The 24,501-nt window shown below is 42.7% G+C and overlaps 1 protein-coding gene across 2 annotated transcripts in view; it reads right to left on the reverse strand.

Annotated features, from left to right (window-relative positions):
* The window catches only part of ATL2 (atlastin GTPase 2), a 541,948-nt gene that overhangs the window by 60,717 nt on the left and 456,730 nt on the right, over positions 1-24,501 (reverse strand). For both annotated transcript variants that reach the window (XM_069235095.1, XM_069235094.1), the window contains exon 11: positions 4,443-4,514. In XM_069235095.1, coding sequence (XP_069091196.1) covers positions 4,443-4,514 — 72 coding nt within the window. The remainder of the gene's footprint in view (positions 1-4,442; positions 4,515-24,501) is intronic.

The raw sequence follows: 24,501 nt of genomic DNA on the forward strand, positions 1-24,501 counted from the left end.
ATCTTAGTAGGAACCATATAAGTTTCAACTGCTAAAAAGGGCTTGAAGGTCACTTACTCTACAGGAAGTAGTTATGGCCACTAAGAAAACAGTCTTTCACAAAAGATACTACAATGAAGTCGTATGTATAGGTCAAACAGAGGAGCTGTTCATCTAAAACCAAATTTAGCTCCCAAAGAGAAGGCAGCTGGTTAAAGCGATATGTCTTCTTTAACCCCACCAGGAAATCCTTGATGATCGTGACTGAAAAAAAGTACCTTTCCAATTAACCTTTGCAATACATTATAATGGCTGCTAAATGCGTTCTGATAGATGGCGATTGCAGTCTTGCTCGAGTAAAGTAAAGAAGGTAAGGAATAATAACTGCTGTGATTGTGGCATGATTGTTATGTTGGTCCCACATAACAAAGCATCTCCATTTAAATGAGTATGGGGTTCTTGTAGATGCTCTTTATCCTAACAAATCCAGTAAGGCTTGTGGTACAAACAGCACGTCATCATTTAGGACCCATTCATGATTTTCTGCTAGGATCCTGCTCAGAACATCTGCTTGGGACTTCTGTAGACCTGACAGGAGTAACACCTCAATTAACAGATTCCTTGACAGAAGCCACTTCAAGATTGCTTGGGCTTCCAGGGCTACCGTTCTGGACCTGGTAGCTTTTTGCTGAAGCACTATATTGTGGTTCTTTTCTCTGTCTATATCAGAATCCTGTTCATTGTTAGATGGTAAGAAGTTTTAGGATACTGACATGGTACATTTGTTCAACCACAAGCCTTGGAGAATTAAATTCTGTAGATGAGCTTGCCATCCCATCAATAAATCGGTCACAATTGTTTGAGTTGGAAGGTCCTGATAAAATGGGACTCCTTTTAATAGAATTAGGCTGCTTCCACCACCATGAAAAAGATGGTCTTGTTTGAAGAGATCCATTAAGCTCTTCTCCCCAGCTACTGTTCCATTGAGACAATTGGTCATCCAGACATTCATGCAAAAGGGATTATAAGAGGGAGAAAATAAATTACGCTCTTGTAAGCTTTGCCTCCTCATCACCCCTATACTATGAATCTATCCTCCATCCCCACTCTGACTCATCCCAAGCCCATTCTACTAGTGTGATCTACAGAAGCTACCTATTACACACACACACACATATATATATATATATATATATATATATATATATATATATATATATATATATATATCCTAAGCGTGAACACTCCTGACTTGCCTGGATCTTTAAAGGTCAGAGAGGGTTTCTTGAGCATCCCTTAAGCAGAAGGACGAACTGAAGGATGTGTTGGTTCTTGGGTAATGCTCTGACCAGGAAGTCATCGTCTTCCTGGACAACATGCATATCAAGTTCATGATATGTGGATGCCCTCTGTATGACCTTGCGGTATGTAGTAGTGTAACAGAGGGAAAGCTTGGCTGGATACAAATCTGGGTCTGTAGCTCCCAGAGGATCAACATTCTAGTCATCCCATGGGCCATCTATTGGCTCAGGATCATAGGGCGCATCATAGGCGTAGGCCAGATGAAGGGGCTACCCTTCCAATAACAACACAGTGGTGTTCCCTCTCAGGAATATGAAGGAGGAGGAGATGGAGAAAGTAGCGGAGGAGGTCGAGCAGGGGAGGGGCTAATGTCCCTTTCCTTAGGTCTTCTGGTTTGGAAGTGGAGGAGGCTCCAAAGCAATCCGCTAATCAAAAGTAAAATGAATTTTTCTTAAAGGCTCTCCTGTGGCTTTGGCAGCAACTCTGTGGAGAATTTTCCAGTCTTCTGTTGAATAAACAGACGCTTTTGGAGAGCATCTAGCTAGCAAAAGTGAAGGCACATATCTTCTAATTAATCCTCCCTCAAACACCAAATGGGTATTGCACTCCCTGAATACCTCTGGAGTGTCGTCTGACTCCTGCCTCTGCTTTCACTGAGAGGCCCACCCTCTGCTCATGTCAGTACCAAAGAGTCTTCTTCCGCTGGAAGGTAAGGGAGACATGGCACTTGGTGTCATCATGCTCGGGGTGTAGAGGCAGAGATTGAAGACTTGATGATGGTCAGTCGAGGGGAACCTGAAATGGCACTGGGGGCAGTATTAGAAGGGAGTCTTTTCTATCACTGACCTGGCATTCTCGTAAACGGGGCTCTGGGGACTATGTCCCCTGAGAGGGAGCTGAGGCCCAGACAGTGAGGTGCTGAGAGGAGCCTGGTTTATGGTATACATTGAGCAAAGGTGAAAAAACAGGATCAAGGATCTGTCTGTGAGAGTTCCTCCGTAGACAGGGTTGTCAAGCAATCAGCACTGAAGTACTGTTAGGCACCGCACATGAAGCCTGATCAGTACATGTCCGAACCAGATAGTGTAAAGATTTAGTTGATGCTCCTAAGGGAGGGGTCACTATACCTTGTGACTCAAGAGACTAGTTTAAAGAAAAAAGTTCCAAATAATCGAGCCCTAACCTAGATGGCAGTAGTATGCAGGTCATGTGTAGCTACATACCACACACGCAATGAACTTAATGTTTCAGGTACAGATACAGCTTTTTCCTCATAGATGATACAATTACATAATCTGGTTTCAGATTCTGGCTAAAGTAGATATCTTGGTCTGAAGCCTTATATTTTTGTGGAGTCTGAGAGTAGCAGCCTTTGCAGTTGCTGGGGTACGAAACGTTCCCTCCACAAGCCCTGCAAAACCTGTTAAAAATAATGTAGTAAAGTTTTGGCTGAGGCTAGAAGCTGGAGCACCTCCAAACTGCCAGCACAAGTGCTTCTGTGATTGCCAAAAAGATGTTCAGTTTATTTGCTCCCCTAACAAGAATGTCTTGAAGGGTGGTTATGTCATCCATTGGTCATGACCTTGATGGAGAGTAGGTTGATCATGGCATGTTTGAGGTGGAGGCATCTGTATTTGACCAAAACATTATTCAAAAGTGGTGAGTGACCATTTTCACTACTGCCTGCACAGAGTTAATTCTTCACGATGTTCCATAGGAGGATGAATACTGAGATTTAATTCACATGGGAGATCTTGTAGCAGATTTGCTGGCATGGTCCTGGAGCAGGGGAATTCTGATTAAAGTCATAGAAGTATGCCTAGGAATCGTGACAGGCTTTGGAGAGGGGTGAAAGGCCGAAGAAGTTCCCAAAGAGAATCTTCAGCTGGTATAACCATCTGTTTTTTTTAAACAGTAGCAGGGTGGTAACTGAAAAGGAGACTGAGGCAGATGTCTAGATGGCGATGGAAAGTCCACTGTTGATGTTGAAACGCACCTATGCCAAATGTCTCAATACTTAAGTATTGTGATGTCAAATAATCAGAGGGATTTCATGGCGTACGCCTCAATGACAGCAACTGGTTCAACATGAGTTATTTTTTGATGCTGAATGTCTTGAAGGCAAGCTGGAGTCTGATGTTGCTTGTGCCTTGGAGTTGCTGTCTACTTTACGCTGGATGCTGTCCTTGAGAATGAACGTCGAGGTAGAACTGTGGTTCGACATCAGGAACTTTAATGTCAATGGAAAGTCAGAGAGGTTGCAGGGGCTGTTTACTGTGCGAATGATGCTAGTGACTGCTGCCTCTCTTTCTCTGTAGACCTCCCTGTGCGATCCAATTGTAAAGGCTACCTGCAATACCAATCTGTTATCAAACACCAAGGCGGAACACTATCTGTGGGAGATAATTTGCCCAAAGAAAATTTATTAAATTATTTACAAGAAATCATTTAGAGATCCCCCATGGGTAATTTTAGAATATATAGAGAATCTTGGGAAGTAAAGTCATTTTATATAGGGTGTGCCTACTAATTTATTATTGGGTAACTTATTTCAGTAGTGGATGTCTCTTTGTGTCTCTTCTCATAGTCATGTTTAACTCCCAACATTGTGTAGGGGTCCAGCGCAATCTCTTAAATTAGCAATTATTAAGGCCATAATAATACTACATTCAACTGAGAAAGTAAATGTTTTTAAAACCAATACTGTTCATTTCGAAGTTTGGTCGATACTATCACTCTACCATGAAGAAACCTATGGGCCCAAAGAGTTCAAAGTGGCTGCCAACTACAGTGTGAGATGAAAAGGAAGGAAACAAATAAGGTTATCCCCTTCTAAAGGCAACAGCTGCACCAGTGTGTAGGACATAAGACTGAGAATGACTTTGCACTCTTCTGGGTCCCAATCTGCTAATTTAATTAGTAATATATGCTATATATCACCAATCAACAAAAAGGTAAAAAATAAATGTGAGACGTGGGAGTAAGGAATCTTAAGACACAGGACAATCTCTAAAACAGCCATCCATCAGATGAAACTGTGGCTCATAATATACTTAAACTTGAGCAAATTGCCGAGTTACATTAGAAATCATTTCAACAAGGGGAAACTACCAAAATTGCTTTAAACTGATTGCATACACACACGCTGTTGCGCCACGTACTTGTTCCATGCCTTTACTGTACGTGTCCTTTCCTCCTGCTACTGCAGCCAGATTGTTTGCTTCAGCAGTTGCCTAGGGAAATAAGACAGTGATCAATTACACCACAAGTGTATTTATGCTGAAAATAACTTTAAATACTTCAATATGGCTAATTCTGATCAGAAATGTAGAAAACACTAGTGGATCACATAAGACGTAGCAATAATAATAAACAAGCATTTGCAATGCAATGGGTCTCGCGTTTGCTCAACTTAGAGCTATTAGTGTTGTAAATTCTTAACTGGACTTTTCTTACCACATAAATTGAACATGTAAAGTAAAACAGTTAACATAAGCAGGACAATTCAAAGCGCCACGGCCACCATGAGTGTAAGTGCAAAGGAGAGAAACAAAAGGAAAAAGAAGTTTGCTTTCATTCAAACATATGGGCAAACGTGCAATTATCCATGTAACAGGGGTGATGACCAATGAGGTAACAAAACCGTCCCAAGAAGGGACAAACGTAAAGCATTTACCAATGTCATAGGATTTTTGAAAGGCAGCCCATGACTGAGTGATAGTGATGGGTGTGCTTGGTTAAAAGCCCAGATAGATAACACGTCAGAAAAGCAGCGCTTGCGCTGCTATGCTCTAGCGAAAAAGAAGCGGTTATAGTTCAAGTGCGATCATTTAAATGTTACTTATGTATGACAGCAGTTCATCATGAGAACGCTCCTGAATTTGTGTATGCTTAGAATGCTTCCCTGTCATTATTTAAGCCAGAGATACCTTTTACCAAAAGATAATTGAATCTAGTGAAATCTTCAACTATAAGAAATATAATTCACTCTCCGTTTAAAAACATTACTTTATTCCTGGTGGGCCTACACTGAAGAATAACAGCCATCTTTCAAATGCACTGACAAGTCCCAAATACTATATTCTTGCACTTCAGTTATCCCCCGAAGCGACAGCAAAGGACTGCTTTGTTCAGTTCTTTAAAAATGGAAAGCTTCATACCTTATTACAGTCACCACACTCACCAGGCTTTTGTCCGAAAAAAACACTTCAACCCGTCACATGCCACTAGGAACTTTGGGATTTGGTTCAACAACTACATGCACTGAGCCTCAGAGTATCATTAAAGACACAATAATTCTGGTGCAGATTTCCTTAAACAAACAGATTAAGCCGAAATTGTTTAAAATAGGTAAATTAGAAGAACTGATAGAGTTGGTTTGTTAAATGAATGCTCATGACAAACATGTTCGTGGTGAGATACCTTGTAACTTTATTTCAACAGTCTATGCTCGCTCATCCTTCAAAATATTAGAAAGATGCGAAGGAACAACCTTCCACTCCACACTGACAAAATCCTGGTCAAAAGATCATTGCTGAACAAGCTAGACTACAGTGATCACTTCCTAATTACGACTCCTGTGTTACCCTGAGAAAGCTTTCAAAGTTTCCGCATGCACATTTTTCAAACTACATTGAAATATTTGCATCTTGTATCTTCATCAGGTTGTACTGCTGTTTGCCAACAAAATATAAGACAGGTTTTCAACAAATCGAACCCTTACATAAATTGGCTCATAACCTGCCCTGTTACTGCCAGCCCCCATGTCAATGTACAGCCCATCAGGACTTTTGTTTTTCCAATCTGCAATCTGTACATGGAAATTCCAATCCAAAATCAACAATAAAATCTATCAGTACTCACTCCACAGTTACGCAAAATATCTTCACTGAACCACATGCAGTCACTCGAAACCTGCCTCAAAGTAATGTAGATTTGGATGTTATTTAAGTATTTGAGTGCCGAAAGTTCGACCTAAAGAATGACTGTCTTCTTGTCTGCCAACAGCTCCAAGCAATCACAAAATTAAGCCTATCTTTCCAACATGAACTCACACAGCTTGTTCAGTAGCCGCAAGTGGTGTGGTAGGAGAAAGACTAGAAGTAGGATGAGGAGGAAGAGAAGCAGATCTGGGGACAATGGACTAATGCCCCTATCATGTCTTTCTGCTTTGGAGGATCTGGAGGCTCCAACACCAATCGCTCCTCAAATGCGAGCTGTCTCTAGTGAGGGAGAGTCTGCTGCACTTTAGTGAAGGCTTAACAATGTTGCCCATAAAAGGGTGAATAAGCCATCTTTGTTGATTAAATTTCAGAAGGCAGTGTAAAATGGGGGGCACCTGGCTATCAGAGTCTGCTGTGGATGGGTGACTAAGTCGGTTTTGGCTTCGAGGCCCCTTTCGAAGTTGATGCGTGTTTTGGCTCAGAGGAATAATTTAGTACCAGCGTCGACCCACTACAGGGCACTAAGGGTGCTGATGGCATCAAGGCAGTCTGGAATTTGTGCAGCTTGCTTGGTATCAGAGTAGGCTATGAAGCCTTAGGTCATGCCAGCAAAGGCTGGAAGGCAGTGGCGGTCCGGAAGGCTGTGTTCCCAAATGAGGGCTTGAAGCCCGGCCCCCTGAGGAGCAGTGCACGTTGTTGTGTGTGCTACTCACTGTGGGCGTCTTCCGACGATGAGCCGCGGTCGGCTGCCGATCTGGGTTTTCAGAGTCCGATTCAGGACTGGGTTCTGGATTGAAGGCTTGCCTGTCTGGCATCTTCCACCGCTTCCTGCCCTTTGACCTTTTCACTGAAGATACTGCTGCTCCATGGCACGCCACGTGAGTTGACTGTCTCAACGATTTTGAATGGTCTTTTCAACCAAAACCTGAGACAAGTGAAGCAGGAGGCCTCGTTGTAGTCTGGGGACAAACTAAGATTGCAGATCGCGTGCTAGTCTGTCCAAGAGTACACAGAATAGCACAGTGGACAGTACCGAAAAATATGTTTTTTCCATCACACTTATCATTCTCAAGCGCAAGCCTCGATGAAAGCAGACTGTCAGGGGGAAGAGGCCCCGTGCAGGCACCAGGAACAGCATTGATTCAGTAGACCACAACAGTGATAAGAAATGTAGGTGCACCAAAAGATTGCTCGAGGGCTACCAGGAGCAGAAAATTCAAGAGGCCCTGAAGCAGATCGCAGTGTGCTGAGGTGTTGCCTCAGAGCCCTGACGATGCAAGTCCGACTCAGATGGCGGGGGAAAACAATCTAATCGCAGAGTAAATGCCTATTTGCATTGCCAGCTAGGGAAGAAGTCACCATACCTTGTGACTCAAACGATTTCTTTGAAGAAGAAAAAAAAAAACTAGTTGTACTCGTCCGAGCCCAACACTAGATGGCAGGAGTATGCACAGCATGTGTATCTACAGCTTCACATACCATGAACATATCTTTACTTTTCTAATTAATAACAGTCTGAATAATACCTTCGGGCTGTCGCCGGATGTCCAGTGCTCTGTTCCCTCCCAGCAAGATGTGAGCTACACATACATATGCACACCTTGGCATACATTCAACCTTCTCTACTTCAAATTCATAACTAGCCAGCAGAAAGCCATCAAGCACATTTTCTAGATTCATGCCTCTGATCCGTCTTTGCTTTATTATCATTTAACCTGCTCATATTGGGCATGATGTTATGTGAACTCCCGAGCTTTGACCCTGGAATTGGAAAAAGCTTTATGCTGCTACAGTGGGCACCATGAACTCTGTTCCCACTACTTGCACCTCCTAGACCAGTATCCTCTATCCCTCCCATAGCATTTTGTCATACTATTAACACATGTGCAGGACACTTCTTACAGCTATACTCAACCAAACGTTTAATAAACCAAAAACATTTGTCTTACAAAAGTCAAATATCACAATTCACACAGATTTTGAGTGGCTCAATCAACCATGCATCAAAACAGTGTTGCTCCTTGAAGCACCAGAATTCGGAAAGCAGTAAGACACTGCACAAGCATTCTCTGGATTTATCTTCAAATTCTAAAATTCATTAACAGTGCATTTGTGTGCACCAGACCGAAGCTTTTCATGAAAGAACTGCAAGCACAGCTTTGCAGAAAGTTTCTACCTGCAACATCGAATTCCCTTAGCCTCCATGTTTAGCTCTAAAGCATATGATCTAAATGTTAAATGAATGTTCTCTGCAGATTTGATGTAAGCTGCAGTGAATGACTGTCACAATGTATGTCTGCATTGAAGCACTCCAAATACTCCTCTAGTTAATCTAACAATCCTGAAATTCAAGAAGCGTATCAACTCTAGGTTATTTCAGTTAGCCTCTTTTTGGCCCCCACAAATATGGTTGAGATAATTCCTACCCCTCTTGCAAAAAGATTTTTGGTTGTTCCCACTGGCTAGAGATCTGTTATTTCAGTACTGCGGACATATTCTACATTCTTATCTACCACTGCTGAATCTGAGACTCTGCCTCTTAAGGAACCACCGCATTTGAAGAAAAAACATGCATGTGTAACAGATAAGTAAATGGCTAAGAAAGGCCTGAATCTTCTAAAAGTATTTTAGAAAAAAATCCGATGACATTTGTAAAATTGTCACACGAAGATTGGTCCTTATTTATTCTATGCATTTTTTTGTCTGGACTCAGACTCCAAGGAAGTTATGTTCTACAATTTATTTGCATTCAAGTTGTGGCCCTGCCTGTGCTTTTGTTTGTTTTTTTGTTTCAATTAGCTTTGTACTGTGTTCGACTTTTTATGTACATTACATAGAATCGCAAGATGAAGTAAAAATAAGCTATTTGCAATCCCAGGTTTTCACACTGAATGTTCCTTTTATATAAAAGTCCACTCACTGATCTGCCTTTCCAGTTCAGAGCCAAAGTCCTATTTTATCTTTCCAGTGCTTCAGAAACAATCTCCATAACAGACAACCCTGACGGGCATGATAGGACAGTACATTTTCCCCCAAGTTCTTAAAGGAGTATGGTCGGTTTATACAATTATTTTAGTGTTTTTTGTTATACCAGTGCCTACTTTTTATTTAATGTAAATGCCAATTTCATCTATATTTTCGGTCAAATATACTGTTGCCTTCGTTATGTGGCTATTTTTTTTTTTAAAGAAAACAAATGCTGCATAAATGGATCAAGTGATTTAATTTGGAAAATTATATTTTGTATTCAAAGAAAATGTTCCAGTTTTGAACATCTCTAGAAATAATATACCTTTTAAGAATTCAGAGAGAATACCTATGGTGAACGAAAAGTTGCTTACCTGCAATCCTAGTTCTTTTCCAGGGAATTTCCATCATGGTCATAAGCACTGAAATGTCCCACCCCAGCATAGGGTTTCATATTACTTTTAAAAAACATACATATGTATAAAAACATTGCACAAAGGTACAACTTCACGTTTGCAGTTCATAAAAAGGCCACACTGACCGAATTTCATTTAAAAAATTTTTTTTTTTAGAAAAGAAGCCAATTTCACAAAATTAGTAATCAAATAGAAAAGTGACTATAGAAAATCTTTCACAAATCTATTTTAAGAGGGAAAGAAATGAAAAACAATGGTGGACAATAAACTGCAAAGAACAGCATAGGAGAAACCAGCTGTGTGCCTTTAAGGAGCTCACAGTACACACTGTATCCAATCAATCCTCAAGGGTGACAGTTAGGTCAGTTGATTTTTATGGAAATAAAACATAAAATTCTTTGTGCAAGTCGACCCTACTGATAGGGAACTCTTATCTGTGGAGGTGGGACAGTTACTCATTGCTATGATGAGGATTCCTTTGGACAAGAACTAGAATTACAGTTAAGCAACTTTTCATTCTCTTCTACAAGATCATCAACAGTCATAAGCACTGAACAGAACAGCACACCTGTGCCATAAATTAAGCAGACAAGAATGTGAAGAAAAAAGAACAAAAAAAACACTAAAAAAATCATCCAGAAAGCTACCCAACAAAACGTGTCCTATTTCAGTATCTGCTCAGGAGTCTGATTCAAGACAATGTCTGGTGAATGTGTGAACGGGCTTCCAGAAGGTGACTAACAGTCTCTGAAACAAGAACATTTCTAAGAAGGGCAATAATAGCAGCTTTCTCGCATGTTGAATGTGCTTTAGGTATACCAGGAAGCAGCTTTCTAGCTGACTGGTATGCAAGCAATACACATGACACTAGCTACCTAGAAATAGTTTGCTTTGTTGAAGGCATACCTGTCCTTACAGGACCGTAATTTGTGAACAGTCTATTATTTCTTTTATCTAGGTAAAACGTCAAGGCTCTTAACGTCCACCGAATGCAGAGATTTCTCTGTGGGAGTCCAACAATTTGGGAAAAACAGTAGGCAAGGAAATGGTATGGTTAATATTAAAATCTGAAACCACCTTATAGGAAGAAAAATGGGGTGACTTATCACACCTAGTGTATTGCTATGGTGTTCTCTACCACACAAGATCCGTATTTCATTGACTCAACGAACAGAGGTGATAGCGACTAGGAAGGCAGCATTCCAAGTAGTCTGTTATAAAGAGGACTTGTGAATTGGTAAAAAGGGTGGGTTCCAATAGTTTTGATTGTACTAGCCTAAGATCCCAAGGAGGTGAAAACTTAATTGCATACCCTCCTAATACCTTCTAGGAAATCCTTAAACACAGGTATTCTAAAGAAGGATTGTAAAGAATATTTCCTACAGGCAGTTATAGCCAGAAGGTGTACTTTGTGCAATGAAAATAGTAGACTAGACATTGCCAAATTAAGTAAATAATGTATCACCACATTTCCTTCACACGTCGAAGGATCATGGTTATACTGAAAACATCCAATGCAAGACTTTTGCATCTGAAAGGCTAGGCACTTCTTATTTATTGGTGACAGCATCTCGCAGAATGCCCATTCTGTCTTGAGGCAGCGTTCGATGACGTTGTGCAGGAATTCAGGATTCAGTCACTAAGTTCAATGATGTAATGTTGAAGTGCAGGGTCCTGGACTCCAAACTTGTACAGACAATCCTATCTACATAGCAGTCTCCTGTATGGACGTTTAGATAGACGTAGAAGGCTTGTCAATCATCACTGGCAGTGCCATTTGGGTGCTATCATCATTCTGGTGTTGGAACAGTATAGCTTGGTTAGAACTGTAGGTATCAAGAGTACTGGAGTAAAGGCATACAGAAATTTCTTTGAGCAGTCTATCAAAAGGTCATACCCATATGACCCTGGGTGAAAGAATCTGTAGGCATAATCTGGGCATGTCTTGCTTTTGGCGTCTACACAACAAGTCTATTTATGGATAACCCCAGTCTTATAAAAACTTGCAAGACTTCATCGTTTGTAACTCAGTCATGGTTTTCTTAGGATAACCGACTGAGGGTTTATGCTTCACATTTTGTAACACTGGTAGGCGAACAGCTGTGAAGTTCAGATTTCTTGCTATTAGCCATTTCCATATGGGTTGAGATTCTAGAAGTAGAGGTCTGGAGTCAGTTCCTCTCTGCTTGTTTATATAATACACTGTTGCATTGTCTGTGTGAACAAGGCAAGAGTTTGTCTTGATAGATAGAAGAAAGGATTTCAAAACTAAGTGAACTGCTCACAGCCCTAGTAGACTGAAATGGTTAAGTCTTTCTGGCTGACCAAATCCCCTAAGTCCTCAAGCAGTTTAAGTGAGCTCCTTATCCTTGGGGAGAAGCGTCTGTGACTAGGCTGATCTGGGAGATCTTGACGGAATTAGATATTTGGCTGTTTCCATCATTGGAGTGACTGACTGTTGCAGTCAGCAATCCAATCTCTTTATCCAGCTGTCTGAGAACTGGGCAATGTAGTGGTGACCTCATGCGACGCCTGGCATATAAAATTAGGAAACCGCAGGATACCTCAGATCCTAGAAAAGATGATATCTGTTGGGCTGTTCGGTGAGATCGGTTACAGATCGGGATACTTCAGACTGAGAGAGAATAACCTATCGGCCAAAGGACATTCCTTTACAGACTGGGTATCCAGGGTCATACCAAGCTACTGTATTTTCTGTACTTGGTATGTCATTGATGTTTTAAAACTGACCCAAAGACCCAAACTGTTAAGAGTGTTTAGGCACAGATAACATTTTTGCCAACATCTCCAATGATGTGTCTTATTAACCAGTCATCCAGTTATGGATATACAGTTGTTTTGTCTTAGATGAGCTGTGGAGACAGCCATACATTTTACAAATGCTTGAGAAACTGACTTAGGTCAGAAAACATAGGACTATGACCTGAAAGTGTTTGAAGCCTAATATGAATTTATCGATGCTTTTTACCAATTGGCACATGAAAATATGCATCTTCAAGAATTACTGCAAACATCCAGTCGCCTTGCCATAATAAAGATAGATCTAGACTAACGCAAGCACTCTGAATTTCTCTTCTTATGTAGTTGTTCAGTATCCTGAAATTGACAATAGGTCTGATAATTTCTTATGGTGTTTTTTGTTTTAATCAAAGTATTGGGAACAAACCCCCATTCCTTTTTGGTAATAAGAATCTCATGCACCATGTTATTCTGTAGTAAGGTGTTGACTTCTTACAGCAGAACTTAATGATAAATCGAAGTTTTGCCTGGTGGTGTAGAAGGCGGAGGGGATCTAAATCATCGGAAGACACTCTTGCAGATGGTGGACTATGCTTTCCCCCAATGGGAGACTAACAGAGAAGGGGGAAAAGGAAGTCATTACTTGGCAGGTGGGTTTCCTGCAGCCACAACGGTTTGCTGAACTTTCCCTTTAGAGGGATTAGGAGGATGATAGGATTGCATCTGGTGTTGGTGCAACTATTGAGGGGTTTGAACCATCTGATGGAAGTAATACCTATGGTATGGTCCATATCTCCTTCTCCAGGCCAAATGCTTTGAGTGTCTCAATTTCAGACTTTGTGTGACACATTTTGTCACCTGCTTGAGTACCAAAGAGAGAATTTCCTGAAAATGTCAATTTCAGGATCAGTTGCTGTGACTCAGGTTTGAGTCCAGTCAGTCTAGGTCAGACGCTGTCTCATGCAGATACCATGGCAGTATCCATAACCCGCCAGGTCAGATGTGTTCGCTGCTGCACCTATTATCTGGTTAAAAACAAGCAGGCCCTCATTATTCTCCACTTGGAAGTCTTGTCTGTATTTGGGAGAGATTGTCAGTGAATCTATAAGAGAAATCCACAGATATCTATCATATCTCACTAGAAGTGCAGTGGTGCTGGCATCTTTCAGGGTAGATGCAGATGTTTCACAAATTTTCCTGCCAAGAGTCCATTTCTTTTGCTTTCTTTGGCCAGTGAAATAGAGGAAGAACTTTGCATAAGACTTTCTTGCTGCTGCAACAATGATGGAGACGGGAGAAGGGACTACTCTTAAGAAGAGAGGGTCCTGTTCCCATGGTTTACACTTATAACAGTCTGGATGGAGCAGGCGCAATTTATGAAGGTGTGAAGAACAGCTGCATTGAGGATTCCAATAGGCTGGGTACCAGAGGGAGACTAGGTTTCATGAGGTTTTCTGGTACAGTGTTTAAAAAATTATAGAAGTTGAAGTGGTAAAAGTGGTCTTTGGAGTTTTCAAATTTTGTAGCTCCTCTTACTTGCTAAGATGTCATTGTAAGTGGTTACATCATCCACTGGCGAGACCCTCGCTAGAGAAGAATCTTCAACACTGACCACTGTGCTGCTTTTGCTGACAAGTGGGGTCTCATCATAGTCTTCATCGGCATACCTGCTGACTGAGTGCTGGTGAGTAAGTTTACCCAATTTAGACGCATCATGTTTCTCAACGTCGATCTGGAGAGTCCATTCTTCCTCTGAAGGTGCTTCAAGCTAGATCTACTCATAGGAGAGGAGGACTCTCTTGTAGTGGTACACAGACAGCAGTCCAGCTGCAAAACCCCAAGGGGAGGAGGGGTGGTGGTTAGGAGACAGGATAAAGCCCGGCACTCACAGGCCCCACCACCCTCTAGGGCAGCAAATGATGGTTTACCTAGAGAGCGCTGCTGGGGAGGGCAGGTGCGGTACACAACCAGTAACTCTCCTCCCTCGTGTGGAGCCTCCTTCACCCTCAGGGCCCACCGGGTACATACATAAAGGTGCAGGGGACTATAGCCTTGCAGAAGCCTGAACACCGAAGCAAAAAGGGGAGATGGCTTACATAACGAGCAGCCGAAACCTGGCCAGGGTCCCTGATGATGCCCCTGCCATCCAGAGGAGGCCGCCCCCAGCAATCAGGGGCTAGTTGATAACACAACAATAGCTGGACTGTAAAGAACAAGTCCATGTATGTATAAGAGACCTGGCAACGCCTCATCATAAACGTAGGACCAACACCACGTGAGGGGGCCCTCTCACTACCTGCTTCCCCTTACTGGCAGCATATACCCCTCTTCCTACCACGAACTCCAGACTTCTTCATACCTGGTGAGACCAATTAGGGCACACACCCTAAATATACCAGCACCACTGCTACAGCAGAACAGCCCCAGGAGTAGGCGAACGACCTTGCCAGGATTGTGAGGAACAAAGGTCGACAGACTTGAACAATTGGATATAAACAGCAAGCCCCAAGACCGCCCGTCGACCTAAGTTGGACCCTACGTCTTCTACACCTGGAAGCACCTCAAATCCACTAAGACAGACATCAGGAGCATAAAAAAACAAGAGAGAAACTACCACAGGCACTAGAACCCCATTCACCCCAATCAGACAGCTCCCCATCCAAAACAACAGGTCCCGACTTACCCCCCCACACGATAAACTGGACTTAATTTTACAGGAAATAATAGACTCCCAAGTGGTTATGGAGCAAAGACTGTGGGCTATCACCAATGAAGTCTGTTTCCCGAGAGATGAGCACCACAAATTGACAGTCAAAGCAACTGAAATATCTTCTAAAATCACTCCTGGACACAAAGAAATACAAACGAAAGTGGCACAGCTGCAGCACCTCGCCGATGATGCAGAGGGTAGGGCTCACGTAATAAAGTCCATGTGGTGGGATTCCCTGAGGTATTGGAGGGTACTGACGCCGCAAAATTTATGGAGGACTGGTTCCAAATGATGGTGGCCTCCACAGGCCTCTCCGATCAGTTTGTAGTGGAGAGAGCCCACAGAGTACCGGCTAGAAGATCAATTCCCGGGTGCCCTGCCACCCCATAGTAGCCCTAATTTTGAAGTACAAGGACCGGGACACACTTCTGCGGGCGGCCAAAGAGAAAGCACTTATCCTGATGGAGAACATAAGGGTTTACCTTCTTCCCAGACTATACCTTCACCATCCAATGCAAATGGGACCCCTTCCAGGATATGAAGAGGGTGCTTCAGAAAGCTGGCTTGACATATGCTCTTCTTTTACCAGCGAAACCTAAAAACAACCACAAAGAACTGTATTCTTTGACACCCCAGAAAAAGCGCTATGATGGTTGTACCAACATTATCCAGACTCTCTTGAACACAAGCGGTTGGGCCCTACCCCTACCATGGTTAAGCGAGCCCCAAAGCGAGGGAGACACCCAAAAGGTGCACACACAGAACACCTAACAGAGGGCCCCATCCCAACAAGTACTGGAAGGCCAACATCAATCCCTGCATCTACGTTTAGGTCTCCATGACTACCCATAAGCACTAGCACCTCCCAAGACTGCACCTCAGATTCTGAAACAACTGGCAGTGTGGTGCTCTTTCCAACAGTGGCACCACAAAGCACAGAAAAGTTATAAAATGAACTTGTGCTCAGCAGAGCAACTGACATCTGAACTCAATGGTGTCACCGCACAATAGTCACGGCTGAACTCCACTACTACCACTGCGGTATGACAACTAGTTAATCATGTGTTATAACTGCAGAGGGTTGGGACTGGGGTAGGAACGATGATCTCTCCCCAGGGAGGGGATTATCCAATGACGACACTGTCTGAATGGAGCCTCCAGCCAATTACATGAGCAAGACCCTAATCTTGCTTTTGAAGAACTCGATGACCCGAGGCCCTGGCATCACCTGGCCCTATCGAAGCCGAGGCAAATGCTAACCGCTGATAAGGACTGTTGTCTTACAGGGCACCAACAACCCCTTAGCAATTGCCAATGTTTTTTAAAATGTTACATTTTTGTTCTCAGGTCTGGGCGAACGACAATCAATTGCTAGACCGAGTATTTTTTGAACGTTTTTGTCAATTAAGCTGTGTCCTCAGATTCATAGAATGGGGAGTAGGTTTAGGTGAGTAATGCATGCATATTAACTATAATCCTCAGCACCAAACAGGATGTTGGTAACCAAAACATACAATTTAATAACTTGGAACATACAAGGTATGGGAACATTACAAAAGCAGCACAGGATCCTTGCCCAACTCCACAGACGGCAAATACACATTGCCTTTCTCCAGGAAACACACCTGGTGACACCAGAAACCATAAAGGAAACAAAAGGTTGCATGGCCAAATACTTCACATCATCATCATACTCACCTTATACCAGTGGCGGGGCGATATAGGTTCGAGCCGGGGTCCCTTTCAAAACCCAAGCCACTAGAATAGTTACATATGGGTGCTATGTGGTAGTGTTGGGAATATTAGACAGTGAACCTATAGTCCTGGGAGCATCTACACACCAAACACAGACCAAGAACCTTCTATACACACTTATCAACTGTATTGTCAGATTGGGCCCAGTATACATGGGTATCCGGGAGGAGACTAACGCTGACCTAGACACTACACTGGACAGATCACATCCCCCTCTCCGCGGAACAGCACTAGCTCCTAAGGCGCGCACTCTGAAACAATGGGTAGAAGGATGGGACCTATGGTATATCTGGTGCAGCCGAAACAAAAACCTCAGGAAATACTCATATCCACATGAGCTACACTCCTGATTGGACCAATTTCTGTGTTCAGCACGTACACAATCACAGATCAACAATGCCACATACGTAGGTAAGACCATATCCGGCCATAACCCACTCAAGATGGGGCCAGGTCCCTGCCCCAACCTGGAGATTCCAGCCCACTCTGGTGGAGGACCCGGTGTTCCGGGAAACACTGGCGAAAACCATAACTACATACTTTGCAGAAAACAGAGACTGCCTCCTCTCTTAGTGTTGAATGGGAGGCCTTCAAGGTAGTGATACGTGGAACAGCCATTAAAATAGTAGTAGCAGCAAGTTGAGTAGTCAAACAGGAATGAACAGAAGTTGAGGATTCTATAGGTCCCCTAGAGCAAGCAGCATTACATGATCCTGATAAATGGCCACAACTACAATAAGCCAGGATACACCACGCAGAACTACTGGAGTGCCTTAAAGTAATACATTATTGTCAATACACGCAAAATGTGCATACGGAGGCAGACAGGCCAGGAACACTCTTAGCACACTTAAGACGCCCAGAGCTCAAGCCCATCCTGACTATTGACACTCCCTTCAAAAACCCAGTGACTACCCAGTCAGGAATAAACACGGCCTTTTAAGACTACTACACAGCATTAAGTGGCCCCCTCCGCAGAAGAGGACGCATTACAGGAATTTCTGCAACAAGCCCGATTACCTAAAATACAAGCTACTGACATCAAACTCTTTTGGCTCCCATCACGGTGAATGAGATTAAGGTAGCCCTTAAAGAGTCAGAATGTAATAAAACACCGGGATCAGACGGTCTCCCAGTGGAGTTTTACTACACATGTATAACACAGTTATGCCCACAACTGATGCAACCCTATAATTCAGCCCATGTTGAGGGCCAGCTCCCTCCCACCACATGGGAAGCACTCGTAACATTGCTACTGAAACCAGGTAGACCTCACAACGCAATGTCTTCCTTCTGCCTAGTCCATCCTGAATACTGAATACAAAATTCTCTGCAAGATCTTAGCAAATAGGTTACTCTTACTACCCCTGCAACTGATCCACCTAGATTAATGCAGATTTGCACTGCAACAAAATATCCCCTGAACATACACTTCTTTAAAACATTGACACCCGCAGAGAGGCTTATTCCTATGCAGGCTGTATCTCACTAGATATACAACAAGTTTTTGACACATTACACTGGGACTTCATGCTTGCGGCCCTACATCAATATTGGGTACCTCGAACATACATCGAATGGGTCAAATTACTATATACAGCCCCCACAGCTCAGGCACGTACTAGCCCACATATATCCCACGAGACAAGGATGCCCCCCTTTCACCACTCTAATTTATCCTACTCATTGATCCCATAGCACAGATAATCTGACACGAAATGGCATATATGGGGATACAGGTAGACAGGGTGGATCACACCATAGCACTTTATGCAGATAAGTTACTACACCTCGGGGATCTCCGTTTAGAGCTCACAAAACTAGCCTTTATTTTTTTTCTACATTTGGGGCACACTCTGGCCTCCACATTAACACCAACATGTCCTGGGTTTACTCCTTTGGAGGCAATTATACGGAGACTACAATGTGTTATGGAAATACATCCCAGTAGCCCTGAGCACCTTCCGAAACCTCAGGATCCAGATTTATCGAACTGGCAAAGACCTCTTGGAAGGCAACCTGTTGCGTACAATTACAGCACTTAAATCACAGGTGGCATTCTGAAATACAATACCCTTTTCAGTGGCCGGACGAGTAGCGCTGGCTAAGATGGTGATGTCACCACAATTGCTCTACCATTTTGTAAATTTACCAATCATAGTGCCAGTGAAGATCTTTCATTACTTGAATACCATCTTAACCGACTTCATATGGGGACAGGGCCGTCAAAGAGTCAATTTAGCGAAAATGCAACTCCCACAGATCAAGGGGGCATGGGAGCACCGGATGTTAAAGCCTACTGCATAGCTTGACAGCAACAATGCCTTTCATACTGGCTAGCCAGCCGTACCTTATTGAAATAAACCATATTCGGGCACACTTGAAGTTAGGCCACCTTCATCACCTATTATGCTCTGGTACTCCACCACTACCACCCTCAGAAATGCTACTGTTACGCATCACTCTTAAATATTGGAAGCTAGCAAAGCAATCCAATGCAGCACCAGTACTATATGCCACAAATATCCCCTTATGTGGCCTCCCAACCATGATGGGAACCTTAAGACGCAGGTTAGCACTATGGGAGCAGGAAGGAGTCACAACAGTAGGGGACCTCCTTACTGTCAACTCCTTAATGACACTAGGATTTTATAAACACCCATCATCTCTTAAATACCCTTTTTCTCACTCACAGCAGTATCCTTAGGGTTGTCGGAACACACTGGGCACCAGATGATCGGGAACCCATGAACTATTAAAGGCACTACATTTGATGGGCGAAGGCCGCTACTTGGTACGATGGCTCTATAAAGGCCTAGGGAAGCACCTCAAAGTCCCACTGGCTCCCTTTTGAGAAAAATGGGAAACTGACATGGCCACAACATCCTCCGACACACACTGGGAGAGGGTACTTGAGTACCTCAGTAAGGTGTCCCGCAACACCAGATTTAATTTCATTCAATTTAACATTCTACATAGGGCTTACCTAACTCCTCATCGTATTAACAAGGTGTACCCCTCGACCAAGTCTACCTGCCCTCGCTGCCATGAGGAGGGCGGGGACATCATCCATACGCTATGGGCATGCCCAAGGCTATCAGTCTACTGTGCTGGAATAATCCAAATGCTTAGAGATACCACAGGTCTAACGAATAGGGATAATTATGGCACATTGTATACTAGGACTACCCACACAGCCACGGGGAACAAACGTTGAGGAGAAACTCCTAAAACTAGCGCTATTACTGGCAAAGCATCAACTTACCAGAAAATGGAAACCAGGGGTTGAGAAGTGTCGGAAGAACTACTACGGTGAGATCTCGTGGAGAGTCTAGCTCTCAGACGAGAAGAACTTAAAGGTCTCAGGAAGACACCCATCTCTATGGGATGGGATTTGATATTGGAAAATCTAAAAGCGCAGGAACTAGATCCCTGAATAATAGTGGTGGGAATTTGGAGGATGCACAAAAATTATGTGAATAGGGAGAGTACACCACCTACCACCCCCCAGTATGAGCAGCACACCAATAATGACACAGCTAATGTTTAGTTACAGTTGGGGAACCGTGGAACAGGTGGGGAGGTAAGAAAAAGAGAGCACGCCTCCGATAAAATAAAAATGCAATTGTTCAAAATACCACAGTATCAATAATAATAATGTACCATTAATATACCGAGAAATATTGGCATTGCTTTATCACTTTACTCTGATACCCTGTATGCTCAATTTGAAAAATACAATAAAGTTTGTTAAAAAAAATAAAAAAGAATAATTAGAATGCCACAATCACGAATGCAAGATCGATATGTCTGATAATGTATGTAAAACACTACGGTAAAAAAAAAAAAAAAAAAAAAAAAAAATTCCCCAAGGAGAAACCCTCAGAAGGAGAATTTATGTAGGTCACAATGGAAGACCAGTAATTTACAGGGATCAATTTTCTAAAATATCATTGTAGTGATTTCAATTTAATTGGTGCTCTTCCTCCTTCACAGCCAGTTCGGAATGCAGGAGTGCTGGGAGACAATTTTCTAAAAGATGCTGCTTTTTTCATCTGGCTCGCAAATGCATCAAATGTGAGCATCCACTATAATGCACACATTGCATTCTCTCCTAGTTTTGCCTATTTTTTCCAGTCGACTACACGTTTTCTGCCATGTACAGTTGGATCAATTATACATGGGTATTAAGGCAGAAAAACAAGAATTAAGATTGCAGGAATTGCCATGACTGGAAGTTCCTCTTAATTACATGTACACCACCTTCCCAAATGTTTGGACATCAGGTTTTACAAGCCAAAAATGTTCGGAAAGTGAGACTAACTTTCCAGTCAGAGACTTTGTTATGAGAAGATGCATCTAGTGCGAAGTTCCTTGACAAGGCAGATTCGGCAACCCAAGCAGTAGCGATACACATCTCTTCAAAGTAGAAGTCTTGGAGGAGTGTGGACACCTCAGCCAGTAGGCACAAGAGTATCCACTTGGTAACTCTAGCCTTAGTCACTATGATGACCAAACTAAGAAAACCATAGGAGAGATGATTCAGCTTCCTAAAAGGTAGTTGTTTCCAAGTGGAGCTCAGGAGCCCTGTAAGCATCTAGGATGTGATATTTCTTTAGTTAGGAAGAATGTGATCTGTGTTGGAAGATCAGAAAAGGTGCTTTAAGTCTGAATGGTTTGTGCAACTTAGAGGCAAGGACTAAATTGAGATTACATTGTGGTGCAAAATTTACAACAAGATGAACCAAATGGATAAATAAGCCCCCTAAAATGTTTACTTACATGCACCTGTTTCAGTATGTGTGCTATTATTTCAGAGTGCTGTGAGTTTATATTATAGATTTTGTAGCCATGCATTTACCACTCAGTCGTGTTTTGGGTCTCATGTTGAGTTTTTAGAGGCTCTTATTTCTAATATGAAACCTGCAAATGCAACATGAAGGTTTCATATTAAGGCATTTAACTGTTTCATTGCCAAAACAAACCTTGTGCATTCCTTATCCAATACAGGTAACTGTTTGGGTCCAACAACTTAATTGGTCTACGATAAACCTCAAACTACTGGTTCAGTAATTTGTTTTTAATACGTCTACACATCCTCACATACACAAGGCAGAGATACTAGATACATTTAATATAAGGGTAGTTAGGGTGAGAGCAGCCGCACTTCCGTTGAGTAACAACACAGGCAAATAAGAGAATCAGTGAAAATTAAACATTGGTGCTCGATGGGTCGGGTGCCTAACTCCCCTAATAGGCACAGATATGCGTAACAAGTACACAATAATAACAACAGCAGAATGACCCCGGCACACAGAACAGTACAGTCACAGTTCAAGTAGAGGGCAAGTGTCCCTGGTATTCAGTTTGTAGACGTGGATAATAAATCTGAAGAGTCCTCAGTTGGTGAAGTAAGTGTCTTTAATTGTAGGCCCAATTCGCCACAATTTGACGTAGTCATGCAAGAACAGCCAACACGTGTTTCGTCACACAAGTGACTTTTTCAAGGCTGGGCCAGTTGGCCAGGAAGGTAAGTGGTAGGTGGGACCGATGTAAGGAGTTGGATGGTTGGCAGTAGGTGAAAGCCGATCCAGTAAATGAAGTTAAGCAAAAAAGGCCTTGATATGCCTCAGTTGGGGACCCTAGTAGGATACTGAGCCGGTCATAGTCTGGCGAAGAAGCGCGTCTCGGTGTAACACGACCGGCTCAGTATCCTACTAGGGTCCCCCAACTGAGGCTTATCAAGGCCTTCTTTGCTTAACTTCATTTACTGGATCGGCTTTCACCTACTGCCAACCATCCAACTCCTTACATCGGTCCCACCTACCACTTACCTTCCTGGCCAACTGGCCCAGCCCTGAGGACTCTTCAGATTTATTATCCACATCTACAAACTGAATACCAGGGACACTTGTCCTCTACTTGAACTGTGACTGCACTGTTCTGTGTGCCGGGGTCATTCTGCTGTAGATACATTTAATAGGTTAGCCTAGGTAGTACATGATTGGGAGATGGATCTGATGGCTTACTGAAATGCACAAACATGTTGACTCGTCACAATAAGATAAAAACACTCCTCTGTTATTTCTTTGTGTATGATAAGATTTTTTTGAAGCGCTCCACCCAAATATGTGGAGCCCACCGTAGTCTCAGGACGCTTAAAATAGGCGAGGACTAGGCCTGTATTTGAAGCATACTACCCTTAGGAAGGCCAAGCTTCCTTTTAACTACCTAGGTCCGGAAATTGACAGGATTTATAGGGATGGAAAGAAGACTGTCAATTTGTCTCAATTAAGGATTTGTGTCCCTTATCTTGGTTCTGATGCAGAGTTTTTATAGTTTAAGCTTAATTTATAGTCACTGTACAGCACTAGAAAGCAATGAACATAGTAGAAATAGTATTCACATAAAAAGCAGACATAAGAGAGAAAGGAAATGGACCACAATACCCAAAAGCCTTCAGTAAAGAAGCCAGGGCACCATAGCATCTGCTTTGGAACTGGAGTCAAGACAATAAGATCTTGTTTAGCTATAAATGAACTTCCAAGTGTCTGATGTTCATGGTTCAGAAATGTAAACGTCTCTTAGTAATGCAGCGGTAGCCACTTTACTCCTTGTTGAATGGGCTGTGGGCTTACTAGTCAAACTTTGTTAGCATTACAATAACATTACAAGAAACAAGTCATCTAGAAATACTTTTTAAAACGCAAATAGACAAAACCATAATTAACAAAAAATTGACCCAATTGTCTGATGCTGTTAAGTTTCAGAAAGATAGAACTTAAACACCATTTTAAAATCCAGTGAAAGTAAGGTTCTTTCTGCTAGAGAGGAGGGGTTCTAGAAAGAGGGTGGAAGGGTAATTTGTTTATACTACTTTCGGGTGAAAAAACAATGAGTGCTCCTAACAAATGTACACATTCATTTTAAAAGAAAACTGCATATAGTTAAAGTACAGAGCCTGAATTCACTGACACTACGGCTCAAGTGAGGGCTACTAGAAAAGATGCTTTCCAGGAAATGTGTTGTAAGGAAGACTTATAAATAGGTTCAAAGGTGGTAGGGGTATTTCAATTTTTAAAGTACTAAATTAAGTACTATATTAAGTGTAAAGAAATGGCTCCCTGTTGCAGTTACCCCCCACTTTTTGCCTGATACTGATGCTGACTTGACTGAGAAGAGTGCTGGGACCCTGCTAACCAGGCCCCAGCACCAGTGTTCCTTCACCTAAAATGTACCATTGTATCCACAATTGGCACACCCTGGCATTCAGATAAGTCCCTTGTAACTGGTACTTCTAGTACCAAGGGCCCTGATGCCAAGGAAGGTCTCTAAGGGCTGCAGCATGTCTTATGCCACCCTAGAGACCCCTCACTCAGCACAGACACACTGCTTACAAGCCTGTGTGTGCTAGTGAGAACAAAATGAGTAAGTCGACATGGCACTCCCCTCAGGGTGCCATGCCAGCCTCTCACTGCCTATGCAGTATAGGTAAGACACCCCTCTAGCAGGCCTTACAGCCCTAAGGCAGGGTGCACTATACCATAGGTGAGGCTACCAGTGCATGAGCATGGTACCCCTACAGTGTCTAAACAAAACCTTAGACATTGTAAGTGCAGGGTAGCCATAAGAGTATATGGTCTGGGAGTCTGTCAAACACGAACTCCAC

The sequence above is a fragment of the Pleurodeles waltl genome, chromosome 5 (assembly GCF_031143425.1).
Source record: "Pleurodeles waltl isolate 20211129_DDA chromosome 5, aPleWal1.hap1.20221129, whole genome shotgun sequence".
Classification (NCBI taxonomy): Eukaryota; Metazoa; Chordata; class Amphibia; order Caudata; family Salamandridae; genus Pleurodeles; species Pleurodeles waltl.